This window comes from Psittacula echo (genome assembly GCF_963264785.1).
Source record: "Psittacula echo genome assembly, chromosome: 2".
NCBI classification, from domain to species: domain Eukaryota; kingdom Metazoa; phylum Chordata; class Aves; order Psittaciformes; family Psittacidae; genus Psittacula; species Psittacula echo.
In genome coordinates, this window is record NC_137737.1 from 73,895,748 (window position 1) to 73,908,831 (window position 13,084).

The 13,084-nt window shown below is 45.9% G+C and overlaps 1 protein-coding gene across 1 annotated transcript in view; it reads right to left on the minus strand.

Annotated features, from left to right (window-relative positions):
* Nucleotides 1–10,314: 10,314 nt before the first annotated feature.
* PHLPP1 (PH domain and leucine rich repeat protein phosphatase 1) overlaps nt 10,315–13,084 on the minus strand; it is a 142,211-nt gene continuing 139,441 nt past the window's right edge. The window contains exon 17 of the mRNA XM_080609773.1: nt 10,315–12,374. Within this exon, the coding sequence (XP_080465899.1) occupies nt 11,253–12,374 (1,122 nt within the window). The 3' untranslated portion in view covers nt 10,315–11,252. The remainder of the gene's footprint in view (nt 12,375–13,084) is intronic.

Genomic DNA, 13,084 nt, shown 5'->3' on the forward strand with positions numbered 1-13,084 from the left:
CTGGGTGTCATGTGCCGAACTGGTGACCAGGCCACAATGTCTTGTTCTACAAGTTGCTGAAGTGTGTATCAAATCACCAAATATAACAATACTGCTATCACATGATGTAATAAAGTTGATGTTCAGCAGATGTTTTAACAAGGGGTTTTACATCAGTCTCTCAGGCTGGACTCCTGTGTTTTAAATGTGTTTGGTTGTAATGTCTTCATCGTGCACTGCGCAATCCAAACAGCAATGGGCTGTTAACAGGTTGCAACCATAGCACTGCCAAACCTGTGCTAACAACCACTTCCTTTCCTCTCCCATGACATAAGGAATTGAGTACACAGCTAGGATGGGCAGCCTTCAACAGATCTTGTGCCTGTCAATTCATCCAATTGCCTTATGCCACACTGCTCAGAAAGCAAAGGACACTCAAGTGCTTCTCTGAATCACAGCCGAAGGTACCTTTGTAACCTTTTGCCCTTGAGCTAGTGAAGCTTTCTATCTTTTGAGTCACAGGGGTTGGCACATGTCGATCATGTGCTCTCTGGGGAATGCTGCTGAGAGGAACTATCTGCAGTTTCAAAGGCAGCATTTGGTCCTCCAGTTCCCTATTATGGTTTTTCCACCTCATTGAGCACAGATGAGAACCTGGCAGGCAGTGCATTGGTCAGCTATCAGCTTAGTAAAGCTACCACTTGCTTCTGTAACCACATAGACAAGGTTGGGCTTGCTGACTCCACAGCTGGTGGTGGGCAGAGACTGAATTGGGGACACACATGTCTTTTCCACGGGAATGCTGTAACAATGACAGAAAGTACACGCGTCCTTCCAATACCTAAACACGCAAAGCATGAGTGAACAGCAGTAATTGTGTGCCCCCAGGGTTGAGAAAATAGATTTAAGAGAACATCTTTCAAGAGTCCTTTGTTTGAGGCAGATGAAATAGATCAGTGGACTTCATAGATGAGGGAGTGAGGAAAAAAGCTGCTCAAAGTACTTAAGATTTGTCAGCTTGAGAGGAGGGAAGAGGCAATTTTGATTCTGGCTGTGCTCACTCCATTTAGTATTATCTGGCTCAGAGTCGTTGCCCAGATGAGGCTTTTTTGAAAATATATATATGTATACACACAAGGATCTCAAAGGATTATGTTTAAGGTAATATAAAGACAAACAAAAAGCATAGTTCTATTCAAAGTGATTACATGAGCCTTTACAATAAGTATTTACCATTTACATAATACCTTAAGCATCTTTTTAACACTTTGAACACCAACAAGCTTCACAGCATTGTTATGCTTACAGAGTGAAGAGTTTTTCCAAACATGCCATGGCTCACAGTACTGATCCAGTTAAGGAATTAAGATTTCCAGCTTTCTGCCCAAACCTAGACCTTCACTGGTATGCTGTAACCAGCTGGAGGGTCTGCTACAGTGATGTCTGTCACACAGGTACAGCTGCAGCTAACCACTCGCTAGGCATTTCTGCCTGAGCACTTCTTCCTGCGCTACTTCTAGAGCTTGCACATTTTGAATGCAGGCTTGGTTACATGGTGACACACTGTTATTAACTTATACAAACAACAAAAAGCAGCTCCTTGAAGTGAAACACTCGAAAGGTAAGCAGAGGCTGTGGGTAATGTATAAATCTTAACTCAGTCCTTAAATAGATGTGAAATATGAATTTAAACCTCAAGGCTTCTTACTCTGCTCCATTCATTCTTAAATGCTTGCCTGCTATCACTATGCAATAGCAATAGTCCTCTGCGAGTGTTGTTTCTGTCTCTTTTTTCCTTGTGTGTGTGGTAAAGGCCTCGTTTGCTGCAAGGTAATTCAGTCTTTAGAAAAAGGTGCACAAAGTTTCCCTGTGGACTGTTGCTATAGTGCTCCTTCCCTGGACACTTGGCTTCCTCACAGTCAATCCATTTTGGGTCCCTTTCTGTTAACAAAAGCACAGAATTAACAGAATTTTACACATTATATGGAGAGAGTCAAAAAGTAGCTGCACTTAAAAGGAGCCCAGTTGGAGAGTCTGGAACCCAATCACTGCCTTGAGCATCCTATCAGGCCCCAATTACATTCTTTCAGCTCCTCACCCAGCTGCTTCCCTGCACTCACCATCCCCTCATGTTTCTAACGTCCACAGCCTCACATTTATTCCTTATATCCCATATAAATTTACCCTCTTTTAGTTTAAAACTGCTGCCCCCTGTCCTGTCACTACAGGCTCTAGTAAAAAGTTTCTCTCCTTACTTCCTATTGGCCCCCTTTATATATTAAAGGATATTAATGGACCACAGTAAAGTCTCTCTGGAGCCTTCTGTTCTCCAGGCTGAATAACCCCAGCTCTCTCAGCCTGTCTTCATAGGATAAGTGCTCCATCTCTCTGATAATTTTAGTGAGCCTCCTCTGGACCTTCTCCAGCAGGACCACATATTTCCTGTAAGGAGGACTCCAGAGTTGGACACAGTACTGCAGGTGAGGTTCCATGAGAGTGGAGCAGAGGGGGAGAATTGCCTCCCTCAGCCTGTTGGCCACACTTCTTTTTATGTGGCCCAGGGTACAGTTGGCTTTCTGGGCTGCGAGCGCACACTGCTGGATCATGTCCAGCTTTCCATCCATCAGTACCCTGAGTCCTTCTCTGCAGGGCTGCTCTCAATCCCTTCATCTCCCAGCCTGTATTGATACTGGTGATTGCCAGTGCAGGACCCTGCACTTCGCCTTGCTGGGACTTTGTGAGGTCCACACTGGCCCCCTCCTCAAGTCCTGAGACACAGGTTCCTCTGGGTAGCATCCCTTTCCTTGAGCTTGCCAACTGCACCACTCAGCTTGGTGTCATCCACATGCTGAGGCCCAGAAGCTCTGCAGGGACCACAAAGAAAGCCAAAGCCCAGTGATTGCCAAGCTTTGTGCCTTAAATTTGTTTCCTTCCCTGCCACCATGAAGAAAGATCACCAGAAAAGAATTGCAAAGAGGAAATACACATCAGTGCTGTTTCCTCCAGTCACCTTCTTGGAGGGAAGTGTAGGAGAGGAGAAAGGAAAATCCAAGAAATATTCTTCACAAGAGTAGGGCAGGGAAGAAGTAGATTTTTCTTCCCCTTAGGATGAAGGGCAAGCCATATACCATCAAAGCAATCCAAACAACCCTGCTTTCCAACTGTAACAAGACCATGCCTGGTAGCTGACTTGAAAACCTTTACCATGCAAGCTGCAAAGGTGTAACACAAAAGCAGGGATTTTCTGGTGCACACGTAATGACTAAGGCTGTAACAGGCAGCTGCCACTGCAGGTGGTCCTACCCTCCAGAGCAGATTAGCCTTCCCACCTTCTGCTGCAGATGGCTCTGCCCCACGGATACCTCTGCACAGTGACTGCCACTTAGTACGGGACAATAATCCACAGTGGGATCAGCAAACAAAGGCAGGACAAATGGCTCTATCAGCCCTGCCATTTCTTTAAGCCTTTCCCTGCTGCCTTCCCTGTGCAAGTATGTCCTGCTTCAGGTCAGCACTGAACATAAACTCACCTTTTTCTTTGAAGCAGCCCCTGCAACCAAAGCACTTCACACAGTCATCATTACCCTCAGTCCCTCTTTGGTAAGGGGGATCCTCAGGGTGTATCCAGCTTTCCCGCTACGACCACCATCAATTTATCACCCACCGCAAGGAAAATGGTGATAGCAAATGTCAAATCTGTGCTTCCCTGAGAGGTTGTCTTGTGGGTAGACAGCATGGCCTTTCTCAACATAAAAGCCTCAGGGGCCCCACCACTGGTGCAGTGGGAAACCCTCTGGCACACCAAGCCTATTCTGAACCTTCAAAAAGAAGATAAAATGGCCACCATCCCTGGAGATGGTAGGAAATGGATGGGGGCGGCAGGGTGAACTGGAGCTGCCCAACAGGAGAAAAGCCCCACTGCAGATGGTGGGGTCTCCAGTGCAAGGTGCTGGGGTGAGCTGAGACACTCATTTATCTCAGAGTTACCTGTGAGATGCTCAGCCAGCCCCTCTGGATTTAAACCATCCATTTGCACCTGTCTCCTCAACACAGGAACAAATAGCTTTAGTCTGAGAGCAAACCCTCCAGCTGAGCTCCCTGGCCATTAATTGTCCACAGAGAGACCCCTCCGCACAGAAGAGCCTTGGAGAAAAACAATCTCTCTTTGAAAAATCACATCTCCATGCCCTGGTCTGGAGGGGGAACGGGGCGCAAGACAGTTACGGTGACACAATTAACAATCACCTGATTCTGCATCCCACCGCTGAGTAAACTTCATTCAAACAGGAGTTCATAAAGGCAGTTCTGAGGGAATCATGTCCAGAACGGAGCAAATCAGCATCTAAAGGCACAGGTGTCTTGTTTCAGTGTAAAAGGCAAAATTGAGGGGGATGATGCTGGAGAGGAGAGAGGATGTTCACTGCTCCAAACAGGCTTAATGCAACCTTTACATTTATCAACAATTCAGGTGTCTGGCACTGTATATCTGGCGCTGCTGGAAGACCTGCATGTGTCAGGGCATTGCCCTCCTGCTGCTGAGCACCCTCGTACCATCCACCAAAAGGAAGTTTTCAGATAAGCACAAACAAGTTTTCCAATTTTATTAATGAGTTTAAGAAAACATTCCTGGTCAGTATTAATTTTTATCACAGTTTAAGCTTTTCCCATTAGCTCTTCAGGAGAGTTTGAGTATATCTGATGTTGAGAAACAACGAGGATCACAAACCGGCTGTGCAACAGCAGAAACTGAATTAAAGGCTTAGCGCTGAGAAAAACTGGGATCGCAGTTTACAGGACAAACTGCTTTAAAGTGATGAGAGTACATACAGGGATTACAGTGCCAAAGAACAGCCTGAATGGAAATTGCTCTTTCATAATCCATGTATTTTAGTCCCAGTTCAGATTTATCTTCACTGAAGTTACTCTTCTGGTAGGTTTTCTTCACAACTTACATTCACCATAACTTAAATAAAGCTACAGATACACAGCAGGCCTTTGGTAACCCCGATCTCTGAATTACATTTGCAGAATCGGGCGTCTCCTTTTCTTTTCCAAGACTCAAGTACGTTATTGAAGGGGGCTGTGACAGCATTGCTTATGACAGCCATGGCATTCGTCATTACTCACCCAGGAAAAGGTGGCGCTCAGTGTATCGCAGCAGCTTAATGCCAGCACAGCACAAGAAATGTCACAGATGCTCACCATCACCTGTCATAAATAAAACATGAGGCTCCTTGCAAGGTCTGCGGGTTGTCAGCACGTTTGATGTAAATGGTTTTGGTGTGTGACAGAGCAAAATGGGCAGATCGCAGGGTGCCCTTCATTGCTGCAAATGGGCTATGCATTTCCAGTGATGCTGTTTGCACACAAACCTGCACCTGCTACTGGATTCCCAAAGCTCTCGGGCCATGTTGAAGAGGTCAAGTGAGGGAAAGGCATGCACGCCTTTAACAGGTAATTGGTTTCTCAGAAGGATGTAGAAAGGTTTGAGAGATGCACACAGATAAAGACTGTGTGTTTTAAACAGGCTTCAGAAAAGCTTGGGTATATTACTTTCATTACTACAAGAGAAACCGTATAACGGAGGTGTTTAGGCATTTACAGCTATATGAAAACCTTGATTTTTTGCTACCCTGTACTGACTTCCCAGGATAAATCCAGATAATGGAAGTGCAGGAGGAAAAAAAGAGGCTTGAATTTGTCAAGGTGTTTAGTATAAATCGGCATTTCTCAGCTGTGCATTACATACACATTGCTCATAGGCCTCCCACCATACCCAGATTTATAGATATAAGCAGAGCTTTGTACTATCATCTGCACATCCATGCCACTTCTCACTCACACCACAGCAACCTGAAAGCTGCAAGCATGAAAGACCACAGTGACTTCCAAACACTCAGTATTTGAGTGCAGGATCCTCAGCACAGAACAACAGAAGCCACTGGAAGTGGGTGAAAGAAGACACTGGAAGAGCTGGTGGCAGGAGATTAGTGAGTATAAGGTTCTGTAGGTGGAGGTTGGTTAGCATTCCTGGTCACCATGGGGAGATGGGATAGAGAGCACAAACAGGAAAAAGGGGGTTTGCCCTCTTTCAGACTGCAGAAACAGCTCCCTAACAAGATGCCCCTGTGTCCCTGAGCAGCTTGAAGGAGATTCAGGTTTTTACACTGTGGTGGCTCAGCTCAGATGGCAAAGATTAGGCAATTTACTGGTCCAAATAAATAAGGCATGGTCTGATCGAGACCTCATTGCCCAGTCACTAAGATTACTTGAGAGCTCGCCAAGACCATCTCCTCACCTGCCAGCACCGCAGATGCTCTATGAGCAGTAGCAGATGTAACTCCTATGGCTCCCTCTGCCTTCCTTTCCTGGTTTAGATTTGTTGCAATCGCTTCTAAGGCTCAGGAGGCTGTGGTGTGCATGAAGGTCCTCGGCCTGTATGAAGCAGATACCTGCCATGTCATGGCTGCTGCTGTTTGTTCAGCTGAAGGAAGGCTTCTCCAGCCCGCTGCTGTTCCTGCCTGATTCGCACGATGGGGTGCGCGAAGGCGTCAGACGCCCTCCTTTAACTCCAAGGATGAAGATGCAGCAGTGCTGGTCCCGTCCTGCGGTAACACGAGGGGGAGCCCTTGCAGCTTTCAGTTAGCGCAGGCAGCAGCAATACGCCCTTTTCTACCCCAAACGCAAAGGCTCGGCTCTTAGTCGGAAAAAAGAGGAGGCCTGAAAGCCATTTCTTGTCTTCACAAGGAGACTGCTCCTGGTTCAAACCAGTGGAAGCCGCGGATCACCAGGAGGGGGAAGGCTGGCTGCTGCAGATGCCCTCCCCACACATCCCCATTCCCGAAGAGGGGCCAGAGAGCAGGATAGGCCATGGACACATTTTCATGGAATCACAGAATGTTGAACCCTGGCACTGCTCTAAGGCCAGGCTGGACGGGGCTAGTGGAAGGTGTCCCTATTCATGGCAGGGGGTTGGAACTGGGGGAGCTTTGAGGGCCCTTCCAGCCCAAACCATTCTGTGATTCTATTTTATCTATTCAATGCACTATTTTATGCACAATATGTTACTATATATTCTATAATTCTACTGGTATATTCTGTTTCTCAGGATCAAGGTAAGTCTGAACTGCACATGCACCTACTGCAACATTTCTTAATATTTAATTATTTTTAAGGTTCTTTGTTTTCAAGATGCTGGCGTCTCTCTCCTTAGAAGGGATTACAATGAGAAAGCATCTTATTCACAAGTCACCGAGTCGCACACTTCTGCTACATCAGCCTTCCTTCCTAGCTCTGCATCCCAAGTTTCTTTAAAACATTCAACAGCATACATTTAATTAGCAAACCAATTCCATCTGTTCTGTGAGTCAATACTGACAACTTTACTGTTAAAATACACATATTTCTCTTGGTGCAGCTGTGCTTAAGCTGACAGGGGAGAGAAGAGCCTGCTGTGCATCATGTCTAGTGCCCAGTTTCCATGGTAGGGCTGCATCCCAGCTGACACCGGAGGCACCAAAAGGCCTCCACAGCCCCATTCCTGTGGTCTCTGGGACCCCCAAGTCACCTATATACCCTGAACACAGGCCTCCAAAGGCAATCCCACAGAACCACTGGTAGGAGATCTCTTTTTGGCTGTTTGCTTGTGTTTTGACAAGTTGACATGGAAGAACAAGCTCAGATGAAAATATGAGAGACACTGGGGCTGTAACAAGCAACAGGACATTGGAATTGAACTTATGGGGCAGTAAGAGGCAGCTAAACCTCATCCATGGGCAAGCACTACCTCCCAGCCTTGGTACTGTCGAATTCATCCTCTCTCCTCAACCTGAGGTGCAGGCTCTGTGGCTGGAAACCCAGCTGCCCGGTTCTCCTACAGCAGAAAGCCTCAGGGGCTCATCCAGTGCCAGGTCTCCCTGCTGGGGAGCAAACCAGCCCTGCCCATCCCAGTCTCTGTCACCTTGCAGTTATATGACACCTTCCTCAGTGCCGCAGTGCTGTCATGCTCCTGATGAGCTCCTGTGGATTAAGCATCTCCCTTCAGCTCACAATATTAAGGAAATATGGAAAAAGGTGAGAGAGCATCTGCCCCATTCAGATCCTGCCTTAGTCATAACCTAGGGGGCAAGCCTCGCTCGCTGCAGGAGATAAACGGTAGGATAAAGCAGCCAAGTGAACCGCAGGTGAATCCCAACTTGTCAGCCTGGGAAGGGATGGCCTAAAGGATGAACTGTTGAACTCGACAGGAATGGACGTATAAATCAAAGGTTTGGGGTAAAGAAGGGGCCAATCATTTAAACCAGGGACTTGAAGCTAACAAGGAGCCTTTTCCCTGCTAGTGTCCTAGATAAATGGTATCCTGATTCTGCCCTGGGTCTGCTGTTAGTCTATGAGATATTTAGAGTTTTTCCACCCCGATCTTTTGATTTGAATGGGTGCAAAAGGTTTTACTTGTTCTTAAGCAGCAGATGGTTTTTAGCTTTCATCTTTGCACAGAAGCAGCAGCCTTGTTAGGTATAGGTCATCTGACTACTTACATCTTCAGTGCAGGGGACAGTGCTCCCCTCACCACAATGCAAGCAATCAAAAGGAACAGCTTGGTTCATGCAGCACTCCATGAAATCCTCACTGCAAGGAGTGCAAGCATGCATGTTAAAAAAATCAGTAAGAAACAAATCGATTAATCCAACAATAGTGCATTGAATTGGATTGAACTGGCTCTGAAGCAAGTCAATTGAATTAACAAAGCAGGCCGCTAAAGCAGAAAAAGCAAAGCACAGTCATTTAACAGACATCAAGACATCCTGGCTCCAGCTGAGCCCAAAAGGTACCGTGTTTTATCAACTTCTGTCCTCACAGCTCCCCCTGCAGCCAGAGCACTGAGGGACCCAACCCTACAGCACTGCTGAGAACTGCTTGAGGACTTGAGTGCCTTCTCTCTCCTCTTAGAAAAGCTCATCTCCATTGACAACAGGCGGTGTCCAGGGAAATCAGGCTGTCCAGGCTAAAGCTGCTGTTCTGTTTATCCCTTTGAATCCTACTGCTCTGCCTGAATCAATTCAAGCCCTTCTACGCCCCCACGCAGCAGTGGGTGCTACATGGAAGAGAATGGCCTTTTTTTTCCCTTTTAAGGTACAGAGAATTTTCCATCTTCCTCAGGAAACTCTGAACATGGACTCACTTGCCTAGGCCATGGCAGTGTCCTTGCAAGTTATCACCTTCACCCTGAAGCAACATCTGAACAGAACTTAAAAACAGGTCACAATCTTCAAGGACACCAAGGGAAACGAATCATTCAACAAAATCTGAAATACACAAACCATTTACCCAGGAACACCTAAGAATTACTAGCCCGCAAGCCATGAACTTTTTGTTTAAATGCATTATTTAATGTTTCTTTAAGAAAAGAGATATTTTGAACCTCAAATTACAATAAAGTACAATCTTGTAGATCTGCAGTAGACAGCACTACAAATGTTTACCAAACCAGGTATTTTCATGTTTGCTCCTCTGCTGTTATTATTTAAGGAAAGGAAGCTCCAAATCTCTTGTTAACAGCAATCCTGCCCTAATTTGGCTATTTCACCCTAGGACAGCATAAGGACAACAGCCTATTACCACAGACCTCCCCCAGTATAGACCAAACGTCAAGCAGGAACAACACGATGTCATGATCACACACTAATTCAGGTTTGTAAAGTGTGACAAGTAAAATGGAGCAGTTGGCTGGAGGAAATAGTGGAAAAGGGTGTTGCTCCTTTCCCACAGGAATCACAAAAATACCCTTTTGTAACCAAAGTCAAACTGCCACTGAACTCATGTTCATGCAACATGTTCGAGTTCATGTAGGTAGCTCTGAGTTCACTTTTCCGCCTTCTCCTTACATTTTCCCCTCTTCTCTCCACACCCAATGGTTTGATTTGTTTTTTTCTCCCTTTTCTTAGAGCTTACATTATCCCTTCTTCATCAGTTCTATCTTGAGTTACATGGTCCCCGTGGGACAGAGCCAGAGCACCGCTCCTCTTCAGTCTTGTAGCATTGTCAATACTGTGGCAAAGGGCAAATCAATAGTGCTGAATTAGTACTGAGAAAGGAAAACGGAAACAGGTCAATTCCTCCGAGAGTCGCTTTGTTATCTTTTAAAGGCCATTTTGCACGGCCTTTAAATTCTAAAAGTACACGTGAGCTTCTGCAGTTAGTGTAAAAATGTGACTGAGCTGAAGAAGTTTCCACACTTGGTTTAAACTGAGCAGCATGCTGATGAACAACAGCAAGCTACTGTTTGAAAGCTGCTGCTCAGCTATCCAGACATAGAAGCAGACATCAGGTGTAAATTTCATATTTATTATAACAAAAATTATGACATGTTCATTTGTGCATTCGGCTTTAATATAACTCTTGGTATGTAAATGTTCTACAGCAAATGAGCTCTATACAATCATGCTGGTTGTGGCAGCAGTAAGGAACACAAACAAAACGTGTCTGTAAAAGTAAGGAAAGAGAGAGACCAGAGGAAAAAGTGGGTTTTTCTTTAAATGATCTACACCACCTCAGCTCTAGCTAACTTGTACACAGCCACTCAGTCCATTATGCGTAATGACCATGGCCCAAAGAGTCGCTTAAGAAAAAAGGTCAGTTTTTCAGGTTGTGTCCTTAATGCCAAGGCTACAAAACATGTAAGCATCACTATACAACACTGAGCTATTTACAGGAATTCCCCAATCAACTGTTCTCTCAGAGAAAATTAGTGAATCTCAGTGACTTAAGTCACCTGAAAGAGTAAAGCAACTCCTAGGAGTTAGTCTCCATATTCTACAAATGTCTATCATTTTCAAGACCAAAAAAAGCCTTTTCTCTCAAAGAAATACAGTATTACAATATTACTTAAATCATTTAGCACTGGCTACTGCCCTGCTTTTCAAACAAAACGAACAAGCAATTTTAAAAAATATTACATCATCATCTGTTTCTCAGCAATATATTAAACCTTTTTATTATTTTTTTATTATTTTTTGTTTTTTCTTTTTACACGTGATATGTTAAGGGAAGGTTAACTATTTTAAACTTTACCGGTCTAGCGTCTCTAGAAGAAAGTCAATGAATATTAAACCTAACGAACTGAAAAGCTGCAGTTATCTGTAGTGGCAGGATAAGGAAAAGGAAGTATATAAAGGAAAAGGATAAGGAAAACCCCTGCTGTAACGTGAGCCCACTGGGTCCCGCACTCAAGTCTCCTTTTTGTTAGTTTATTTCTGAGCAGTGAAAAGAGTGGGTCATAGTGGTGTGTCATAATAGTCTGCCAGGTGGTCCATCGGATACTGCCGCTGCTGCTGCTGCTGCTGTTGTTGTTGTTCCTGGTGCTGCTTCATAATCTCCTTGACTTCTTCTTCAAGCTCTGGTGGGATGATGAACTGGTCGTCGGGATCAGGCTGCGCCGGAGCAGCGAAGTAACCCCCTGTTTTTCTGAGTGGTGCATCTGTTGCAACTTCAATTAAGTTATGGCTCCTCTCTTGTGGAGCCACAGAACCGTTGCCTCGGCGGCGCCCTATTGTGCCTGTTGCAGAATATTCAGCTTTCCTGGGAAGGCCAGGCTCATCTTCGTTGGCACTGATGACGATACCTTCGTCACTGGCTTCCACCGGCACCTGGAGGAACTGCTTCTCCTTCGCTCGGCTGCAGTGGATGTCCACCTCCACTTCCACACGGCTGCCATTGGTGAACACCCCCTCAATTGGCTCCTCATCATCGCTGTCAAGGCCGTTGTCGGAGAAAGCGCTGGAGAAGGTGGCACTGGAGAGCTGCCGCTGGAAAGAATTGGACAAGCACACAGGGTGCAGCATGCAGCGCTGCTCCCCGGGGTAGGCTGGGCTGTTCTCGTTCATGGCCACCTGAGGAGGCTCATCTGATGCCGTGGACCCCACCTCACTGCTCATTTCGGAGGTGGAGATCTCACTGCTGATCTCCGAAGCCATGCCGCTGCTGGAAGACGGCATCCCGAGCGCATCTGTTGGCCTGTCCTTGATGACAACATTGACAGACTGGGGGAAAATGCCTGGGCTAGGGGGTGGGACCCCATTAAGTTCACAGCAGCAGAAGCTGTCCTCCGTCACATTGAGCTGAACCACGACAGCGCTGATGCTGTCGTTACAGCCATAGCTCTGGGCCAAAGTGCAAAGCTTCTTCGCGGCTGCCAGTGCATCAGGCACGTTTCTGACTGCCTCCACTGCTTCATCCATCGAGAGGCTGTCCCACAGCCCCTTGCTCCCCAGAATGAAGAACTCATCTTGTGGAGTTAAAGTGATGGACTGGACGTGAGGACGTGGCACAACACTTGGGTGAAGGAAGGTGTACCCCAAGATTCTTGTTGAATCCGTCACACCATTCACTTTGCCATCCTGAAATTAGAAAGGACAGGAAATTGGAAACAAAGCAGACAAGGATACACAGCACCTGCATCTCCTTGTGTTTTACTGATGGTTGTTATTGCAGTACCCCCAGCACTGCCATTTACAGACAAGATGACAGAAAGGCAAAGTGATTTGCAAGGAGGTGACAGAGCTGGGATTAGAGCACAGCAATGGCTGGTTTGCAATCCTGCACTACACCTCCTACACCCTATTGATTTATCATCAGTATCACCTATGCACAGACCAACAAAGCAGAAGTCTGCAACAAAGAGCCATCTATTCTGCTCCTGCAGCTGTGAAAGCCAACTGGACTAATGTTTTACCAGTGAGTCAGACTTATCCCTCCTCCACCCACGATATCTGGCTTTATACAGGGCAAAGCCACACACAGCTCCATTTGACACAGGGGCAGGTCATTCAGTTATGACTCTTCTCCTGCAGCTGTAACATTCGTAAGTTTCATCTTGCCTCATCACTTGAGAAACAAAAGTTCATTTAGAAAAAAAACAAAAACACTTTAAATGAAGCATGCAAGTCAAATGCAGCAGAGAGCAAGTCTGCATTTCTCAGTCTGCTGAGCTGTAGTGAAATGTTTTACATGCCCCAATTACTTACTACATTCCCACTTAGACATGACATTTCCAAGGGGAGGAGGAGTAGTATCTGAAGGGAAAACATCAGTAAAAATGGACGTATTT